Source organism: Diabrotica virgifera, chromosome 3 (genome assembly GCF_917563875.1).
Source record: "Diabrotica virgifera virgifera chromosome 3, PGI_DIABVI_V3a".
NCBI lineage: Eukaryota > Metazoa > Arthropoda > Insecta > Coleoptera > Chrysomelidae > Diabrotica > Diabrotica virgifera.
The window spans coordinates 158989293-158999409 of record NC_065445.1 but is presented as its reverse complement, the minus strand read 5'-3'; the positions used below and the strand labels follow the sequence as shown (position 1 = coordinate 158999409).

Here is a 10117-nt window from a genome sequence, read left to right as displayed (position 1 = left end):
ACACTGGAAGTTTTAACTGTGGAACAGGTTAAAAATTTGGAACGTCAAACTACGAAAATGTTTATGTAATTTGTCAGATAAAACTTCCAATTGATTTGCTACCAATTCATTAAACTCTCATGCAAAAACCAGACTGGTGAAAAAATCACCAACTGACATTTTAATGAGTAGAACACGAAGACCATGTCAAACTACAGGAATCATGTTGGTTAGTAACAGCAGTCTGATTTTTGCATGAGAAATTAATGAAAGGATAACAGATCAATTGGATGTTCTGTCCGACAAAATATATGGGATGTTTTTGTAATCTGATGTTCCAAACTGTTTCACAATTAAAACTACCCCTGTTCCAGTGTCACAATACATCAAAGTTTGTCCAACTGGACACCGTTAAGCTATTAACAAATTTTCAGCTTGCTATTAATCAATTTTTTTGATACACGGGATCCAGACCTAATAGGTTTGTTCGTAGTACAACACAAACGATTAGCAACTGCTGCCAACCATCAGATGCATGAGCAGTTAACAGTTAGCGTTGTGCAGTTAATAGTTAGCATTCATAGACTACAAATGCGTCTGATGGTTGGCAAGAGTTGCTGATCGTTCTACGAACAAACCTATCAGTAAGCACAATTTGAGATATCCATGGGTAGTTACTAACAGAAAGAGGCAGGATTCGATTTTTAAAACATTTATTTTAGAGTCAAAACATAGTCATACCTTAAACGATAAATGTATATTATCATTACAAGTTGATACTAATTACAAAAATAAATACACATTTAAAAGACTAATACATAATTACTCATGATGAAGAAGTACATTATAATTAAAAATGAATAACCATTTTCATATCGCTGCAACACAATGCCAAAGCCATCTTATATTTCAGTTCGTTTAGTGAGCGCAACAAGCACTCTGACAGAACAGTTTCAAAACTCATTAGTTTTTCATCAGAGAATGCATATGTTGCTATCTCCAAACCATGTAGCTGTAACATATGTACATGCATTGGGTTCTTCTTCGTCTGTCTTACCCTGGGCATACTCAGCTAAAAATAGGATTGCTGCTGTTAGAAAATCAAATTCGGATTGATTTCGCGCCGCGGATCACCTGTGAAGCATTATGTAAAAAAGAAGAAGACTATCATAACCTAAAAAGTCAATCTCTTTTTTCAAGACAGAAATGTTTGTTGTTCACGTTTTCAGTTGTTGTATTTTTTGTATTGGCTGTGAGTTTCGACGGTAGCGCTATCTCGCGGTTTGAAACTTATACTTTTCTGATAAAATTTATGTATGTGAAATATACAAAACGAGAAAAATAGATACTTATCTAGAAAGACACAAATTATGAACTGAAATATTATTGTAACCTGATTACTAAACGAATACACAGAATTAATAGTAAAATTAATTAGGTTTTTTATTTTATTCATTATAATTTTAATATTTAATATATAAGTTCGTGAGACTGGATGACTGCTTACGCAAGAGACCATTGAGAAAAAGAATAAGTTTATATGAATTATTTAACATTTTAAAGGTTACCTCTGTTTATTTTTGTGTGCTTACTGCTTTGCTTATTAAAATTTGTAATTTGTATGAATTGTAATTTGTTTGAATTCTATCAAAATGGATATTAAACATTATACTGGATTCAGTCTTATTTCCCATGATATCCAATTTCAATCAGCAACACCAAAAAAGGAAAGGATTTAGTTGATACAGGACATGTACGCAATGTTTCCGAATATAATAACTGCATCCAGTACTGTTATATTCAATATTTTTACATGAATCAATACAACAGCTGCAATATCTTGTTTTCTTTTTTGAAAAATCCATATTACCCGCCATTTCAGTTTGTAAAGTTTATCAAATGCACAAAACAAAACTGCCAACTGCCACTAACACAGCGTTGCCACATTTTATTTAGAAAATCTACTTAAGTTTAGCTTACTAAAATCTACTTATCAAAAACTAAAATATACTATAAAACTTTATTAATATATTTGTATATAATTTATGACTTTTTATAATAAAAATAACAGCTGACTAACTAGAAATTTTTTTTATTTAGCTAATGCCTCGACAACTGATGGGCATTGGCATGGTGATGGTACAGTGGATTTTTCCAATTAGGTAGCTAGTGTTAAGTCGACTTTAAGACCGCGTCCCACCATCAAATAATTTGATCAAACTGGTTTGAGCAAACTGAAAGTGACAGTTAGTGACGTCACATCCTGAGTGTTCATTGTGGATAATAATGAAAAATTTTAATTTTAAATAAAGTACAAACAAGTTAGACAACTCAATACAAAAAATTTGATCAAACTAGACTGATAGTGAGAGCACAGATTTTTAGAATTTCAAAAAACTGCAATTGTGACGTCACTTTGACGTACTTCCTCAAGTACGTCAAGTTTGCTCAAACTGTTTGATCAAATTATTTGATGGTGAGACGCGGCCTTTACATTACATGATTTATCATGTGATTTGTTATATGATTTGGTCATGGAGTAAAATTTATATGTTTACACTGTGTGATTTGTCATATGATTTTGCCATAAGCATTGTGTTTTATCATAAGCATTGTCATGCGGCTCGTCATGGGCAAAATCATATGATAAATCACGTGATAAATCATGTAGTGTAAAGTCGACTTTATGTGTAGTGTGTGTTGAGTAAGTGTCTTGTTACTTTGCAAAGTCGATGTCATTGTCTTTGCAGAGACGCTAATTGTATCCGAATGTCTGCGGTCCCTCCGGTGGGTACCGATCCCACAAGGATAGAAACTATTTTCATTTATTAATTTATAATAAACGAAAAATTCTCTACCCTGGTGAGATTCAAACTCACGACCATTCGGACCTTTCGATCCATAGGTAGGCGCTCTTACCACTGAGCCACAGAGGGAGTTTAACTAGAAATTAATATGACTGTAAACAAAAACCAAACTTTTTTATATTTTAACTGGGGAACAAAATGACCAACTATAATTAATTTTTATCAGTTTCATATTTAATATTTGTATATAATATTTTGTCATCCACTGATTTTAACATCTGCATATCTGGATCACATTCTTCAAACAATTATTTCGCATTTTACATTAGAAACACGCAAACACAACATTTGTTGTTTTGCAAAGTTACATATATTATAATTAGGCCCGGTGTTTTCACCTCCGAATAAATATTTATTAGGAAGTGTATCCGGCAGATTACATGTAAATCTGTCAAATAAACCTCCGAATAACTTTTATTCGGAGGTGAAAAGACCGGGCCTTAAATATTTTAGTTTTCCATCGTTAGCTTCTAACAGGCTCACCGCGGACCACCGAATACCAGAACTCTTCAATAACACCTGAAATAGGTACTGATTGCACTGCTATACTTGAAATCTGCAAGTTTGTTACACCAGAATCCAGTTTCATTTCTGTTTAATATTCATCATCTACGTCCTGGGGCTAGATTCCGTGCACTGTAGATATCTACACTTCGCTTTCTATCGATGTCAATTGTCGTGAAAATATTTGAATTTTTAGCTTTAATTGAATTATTTTCTAGTTTTGCTAGTTGATGCTGAAGTGACACTTGTAAAACAAGAAAATATTTGAATTAAAACTAAAAATTCAAATATATTGACATTGATAGAAAGCGGTCGGCGGTGTTAGCGATTGTACACAGAATCCCACCCCTGAATCTTATTTTCGGTAATGACATTGGGAAATTGTAACAAAATGTCTAAAAATTAATTTAGAAATGGGGTAAATACTATTAAAAAGTAAATTTTATTTTACTCATAAGAAAATGTTGAAATATACCAAAAATCTACTAAAAAATATTGCCTACTAGAATTTTTTAAAAAATATCAAAAATCTACCAAAAAAGTAGAAATCTACTAAATGTGGCAACGCTGCACTAACAGCTGTGGCGAAAACCGTCAAATCCCCTCTACTCTACCCATGGCGCGCCATTTAAATTTATCAGATAAATGCACAAAACTGCCACTAACAGCGCTGGCGAAAGCTGTCAAATCCCCTCTACCCATCGGCTCATGGCCAATAAGTAAAGTAAAGTTCTTAAAATAAAGCTCAGGTGAAGGAAATATCGTATTATTTCTTCCGAACTTCTCCGGCCGGCTAATAACGGGTAGACTTTAGCAACGGTGGAACATTTTTGGCGACCGTGACAGAGGACACGTGAGTTTGTTGGAACTTTTGTTGGTATTTTACGTACATAATTATTGATTTACGAGAAAAAAAACAGTTTAGTGAAGTCGAGAGAAATACAGTCAGCCAAGGGGCAACAAATTAAAGATTTAAAATGGCTGAGATTGAAGCAAAAAAGAAGCATAGAAAAGTGCTGAGAACAAGTTTTACAAAGGCAGGCAATCGTTTGTACTCTTTGTTTAAAAGAAGTGAGCCCGATTTTGATGCAATTGAAACAGATTGGACGTGTTTTGAATTGAAGTATACTGAACTACAGGTAGCAGACAATGAGATTTATAGTGAAATGTTGGTTGAAGCCACTGAAGAGAACCTTCTTGCTGAGATGGAAGACTGCGATGGATACAAAATGAGGTTTACAGAGTTACACATGTTATTTAAAAGGCTGGTAAATGCTCGTAATGAAGTGAAAGTGGTTGATGACTCTGGTAACTCAGTAAGTTCAGAAGAAGAATTAAAAGGTAAGCGTAGATTTAAGTTGCCCTCTATTCAGTTTAAGCGTTATGATGGAAATATAAAGGGATGGCTACCTTTTTGGTCACAGTTCAAAAATATTCATGATGATTCATTCATAGATAAATGTGATAAAATAGAATATTTGATACAAGCAACTGTTGAAGGCAGTAGGGCTCGACAACTTGTTACAAGTTTTCCTATGGTAGCTGATAATTATCAAAAGATTATAGAGTGCATGCAGGCTAGGTTTGGCAGGGAGGATCTTCAGATAGAAATTTATGTTAGAGAGTTACTTAAGTTAGTTTTAGAAAACTCTATGGCTACTCAAAAGTTAGAATTATCTCTGTTATATGACAGCATTGAAACACAGTTGAGAGCTTTAGATACTTTAGGGATAACCTCGGATAAATATGCCACAATATTGCATCCATTGATTGAATCCTGTTTGCCACAGGATATTTTGAGAATTTGGCAGAGATCTAGTTTTTGCAATACAGCAAGCTCGGCTGATCGTAATTTAGGATCAAATCTTTCTTTAAATTCTAATATGAATAAAGACACAACTTTGGAATTGAAACTAGTCAACCTTATGAGTTTTTTGAGATCTGAGGTAGAAAATGAACAAAAAATATCTTTAGCTAGCGATGGTTTTGGTTTAGCACAGAATTTTAGTAACTTAAATTTAAAATCTGATAGTGAACATGTTCGTAAACGCAATGTCAAGAGGGAACCTTTGTTTTACACTGCTGCTGGTTTGTTAAATAGTACAGATGTCAAATGTTTGTTTTGTGATGGAGCACATGAGAGCACTTCTTGTTTTAAGGCACAGAAAATGAATCTAGAAGAAAAGAAAAATTGTTTGTCTAAACATAAGGCATGTTTCTTTTGTTTGAAGGGGGGTCATCAGGCGAGGAAATGTCGCACACGTTTAAGATGTATTTTATGCAGCAAATCCCATGTTCCACTTATGTGTCCTAACCTTTCTACCAGAAAATTTCCTGATCTGACAGATAAACAAAATGTTGATAATACTCCAAAGGACCAAACTTTAAGTAATTTTACTCACACTCATGTTTTTATGCAAACTGTTCGAGTTAATCTAAAGGGTCCTAATGGTACTTGTGTTGTGAGAGCCTTAATTGACAGTGGTTCACAGAGGTCGTATCTTTTGAAGTCTGTAGGATCAGCTTTGGGTTTGGAAGCCAAACGAAGGGAAAAAATCGTTCATTGTCTTTTTGGAGGTACTGAATCAAATAGTACACACTTTTGTTATGATGTTTTAGCAAGTCATGGAGACTACACTTATAATATGGAAGTTTTAGATCAGTTGTATATTTGCAACGAAATAGCTTCAGCTATTTATGGTCCATGGACTCAGGAATTAAAGTCTTTAAATATTGAATTATCTGATACGGAAGGTAGTGGTCCGATTGAACTTTTATTGGGGTTAAATGTTGCTGATATTTTTTATACAGGGAGGCGTCATATATTACCTAGTGGACTTGTAGCTGTTGAAACATACTTTGGATGGACAATAATGGGGAAATCTGCAAATACAAGCCCAGTGTCACAAGCTAATATGACTTGTTTAAGTTTATTTGTTAATCCATCCATTACTGAACTGTGGGAGTTGGATGTTTTGGGGATTCAGGAGCCTAGTGAGAAGAAGTCCAAGGAGCAATTGGCATTGGCAGCGAAGGAGTTATTTTTACAAACTGTAATCATAAACCAAGAAGGCAGATACGAGGTTGGACTTCCTTGGCTGGAAGGGCATCCGTCATTACCAGCTAATTTTAATGTGGCAAAACGTCGTTTACATTCGGTCGTGTCCAAGCTCAAAAGAGATAATCTCTTTTCTCGTTATAATGAAGTATTTCAGGAATGGGAAAATTTGAAAATAATAGAAAAAACAAATAGTGACTCCACCACTGGACATTTTTTACCCCATCAACCTGTGTTAAAGGAGGGATCTACGACCGCTGTGAGGCCAGTGTTTGACGCCTCAGCTAGAGAGAAAAATAAACCTTCACTTAATCAGTGCCTTGAAAAGGGACCAAATCTAATTGAAAGTATTCCACTTTTGCTTCTTAAATTTCGTAAATTTGAAATTGGAGTTGTCTCTGATATTAAGAAGGCTTTTTTGCAAATAAGTGTCAATAAAAATGATAGCGAATTTTTAAAGTTTTTATGGCTCAATGATAACGGTGAAGAATTTGTATTAAGACACAAAAGAGTAGTCTTTGGTGTGAATTGTAGTCCGTTCTTACTTGGGGCTACCATTGATTACCACCTGTCGAAATGCCTCGAAAATTGTTCTTTACCTAATGCTAAATATTCACAGGAAACCATTGAGCGTTTAGCCAAAACTTCTACGTAAATAATTGCATTTGTAGCATGACCAACCGAGACAGTTTAAACACTTTTATTAGGGAAGCGGTTTCTGCAATGTCTGATGCGCAGTTTGATTTACGAGGGTGGGAGTTTTCTGGAAACTCCGACAGTGATGATTTTTATGTAATGGTTCTGGGTCTTAAGTGGTTCACCAAAGGAGACGTTTTGAAAATTAACAGCGATTCTTTGGAACCAGATCTTTCCATTGTGACAAAAAGAAAATTTCTTTCCATGGCACAAAAAATATTTGATCCCATAGGTTTTACTGCTCCAACCACTTTGATACCTAAATTGTTGTTACAGCAGTTATGGGAGAAACAAACACCCTGGGATGATCCTGTTAGTGATGAAGTCTCGGATAGGTTTAAACATTGGGTTGCTGAGTCACCATACCTCTTTAACATTGAGATTCCTCGTTGGATATCATTTGGAACTGCTTCAGAAGAAACTAGCATTCATACCTTTTGTGATGCTAGTCAGCTTGCATATGCAGCTGTGGTTTTTTGTAGAATTAAAAGAGGCGACAAGGTTTCAGTACACCTGCTAGCTGCGAAGTCCAGAGTTGCGCCGTTAAGAAAGCTAACCATTCCACGTCTAGAGTTAATGGGTGCAACTATTGCAGCTAGGCTTTATAGTCAGGTAGAAGAAAACTTCAGTGGAGATTGTTATGAGAAATATTTTTGGAGTGATTCTTCAACTGTCATTTCCTGGATTCAAAGGCAAGATGAGTGGGGTCCATTTGTTTGGAATAGGGTTCGTGAAATAAGAGAATTAAGTTCTACAGATCAGTGGCACCATCTTCCAGGTGTGCTGAATCCGGCAGATCTACCATCTCGTGGTTGTGATCCTAAAACACTTTTTGAGTCAAAATGGTGGGAGGGACCTAGATGGTTATACCAACCCAAAGAAAATTGGCCGACTCAAGTTTTGGAGGTAAATGAAGAAGAAATTGCTAAAGAATATAAGAAGAAAGTGGTAACAACCCTTGTTAATGAAAATCCCGTTGATTTTTGGCACTTATCTTACTTTAGTAAATTTACCAAACTATTCGTATGATAGGATATATTTTCAGACTAGCTTACAATTTAAAGCATTCAGATCAAAAAATGAAAGGTGAATTAACTGTAGAAGAATTGAGCAAAGGCGAAGAGTTTATTTTCAAGATAATTCAACAAGAAAGTTTTAAAGGGTTGAACGATGAGAAGATAAAATGTCTTAATCCATTTTATGACAAAAGGGGGGTAATACGTCTGAAATCAAGAATAGCCAATAGAGAAGATACCTTAGATTATAGATTTCCAGTTGTCTTACCTGCCAAGCATAGCGCTGTTCATGCTCTCATTATGGATAAGCATAGAAGTTTATGTCATATAGGAACCCAAAGTTTATTAGCCCAGCTGCGTGAAAATTATTGGTTGCTAGGTGGCCGATGCACTGTTAAGTCTGTTATTAAAAAATGTTCAATTTGTAAAAGGTTTGATTCTAAGCCCTACGTTGTACAAACACCTCCGTTGCCAGAGGATAGAGTAAGAGATGCTGTCCCCTTCGAAATCACAGGTGTTGACTTTGCCGGTCCACTATACCTCAAAAGTGGTGAAAAAGCGTGGATATGCTTGTTCACGTGTGCAGTTTATCGAGCGGTGCATATGGAGCTTACTTTGTCGCTCTCTACAATGGCCTTTTTGCAAGTTCTACGTCGGTTCGTTGCTAGACGGGGCCGGCCGAAAATACTTTATAGTGATAATGGTACGAATTTCCGCGGTGCGGAAAATGCATTCGCTAATATAGACTGGGACTTAATCGCGCGGGATTCATTAACGCAACATATAAAATGGAAGTTTAATCCCCCTAGTGCGTTGTGGTGGGGCGGTTTTTTTTAAAGACTTATTGGTATAGTAAAGAACTTATTACGTCGAGTATTGGGACACTCAAGTCTTCACTATGAAGAACTTTTAACATTAATTTGCGATTGTGAGGCAGTGGTGAATTCTCGACCAATAACTTACATTTCTAATGACCCGAACGATTTGATAACTATGTCTCCGGCCATGTTTCTGCGTGACTTAGCGGGATGTGAAATGCCAGACTGTGATTTGATAGACAATACTTCACTCTCGCGTAGTGCTCGAAACACACAACGTCTACGCGAACAATTACGTGCAAGGTTTAGACTAGAATATCTTGGTCAACTAAAACTTAGGTATCACAAAGGAATAAATTTGAGCGTAAAGATGGGAGATATTGTTTTAGTAGAGAACGACAATGCTAAGCGTATTGAGTGGCCTATTGGAAGGGTCATGGAACTTTTACCCGGTAAAGATGGAAGTACACGTTTAGTAAGAGTCAAAACGTCACGAGGTGAACTTCTACGACCAGTGCAGCGACTGTTTCTCTTGGAACGTGAGGGTGATTCCATAGATTTTCCTGATGTTGAGAACTTAGATGACAACCAGTCTCAGCAATTTGAAGTTCATCAAGATGAAACGCGTTCGGGAGTGATATCTAAAAGCAGAGTACCCGATGCGAAAATTACGCGTAGTGGACGTGTTACTAAGAAGCCAGCTCGTTACTTGTAATTTGTAAATTTATTTTCTAGTTTTAATGAGAAATGTTTCATGGTTGATCCGTTTCTCAGGTGGGAGAATGTTAGAAAATCAAATTCGGATTGATTTCGCGCCGCGGATCACCTGTGAAGCATTATGTAAAAAAGAAGAAGACTATCATAACCTAAAAAGTCAATCTCTTTTTTCAAGACAGAAATGTTTGTTGTTCACGTTTTCAGTTGTTGTATTTTTTGTATAAGTAAAGTTCTTAAAATAAAGCTCAGGTGAAGGAAATATCTATTTCTTCCGAACTTCTCCGGCCGGCTAATAACGGGTAGACTTTAGCAACGGTGGAACAGCTGCAATATGGCTGCAGACTTCACTATTACCGGCCATACGCATACAATGTGCATTTGCTATGTCATCAGAACTGGCTATCACCCCACCCAAGCATTTAGTCGTTTAGCATTAGATTTTTGGAAATGCTTCACCTAAAA

The 10117-nt window shown here is 35.9% G+C and overlaps 1 protein-coding gene across 1 annotated transcript; it reads left to right on the top strand.

Moving 5' to 3' along the window:
• Positions 1-4327: 4327 nt before the first annotated feature.
• LOC126882606 (uncharacterized) lies at positions 4328-7063 on the top strand. The gene has a single exon (XM_050647580.1). It carries the CDS (start codon positions 4328-4330, stop codon positions 7061-7063), a length of 2736 nt encoding a protein of 911 aa, XP_050503537.1.
• Positions 7064-10117: the final 3054 nt, after the last annotated feature.

Excerpts from the sequence above, each read along its gene's own strand:
- LOC126882606 (XM_050647580.1), top strand. The coding sequence starts at position 4,328 with ATGGCTGAGATTGAAGCAAAAAAGAAGCATAGAAAAGTGCTGAGAACA.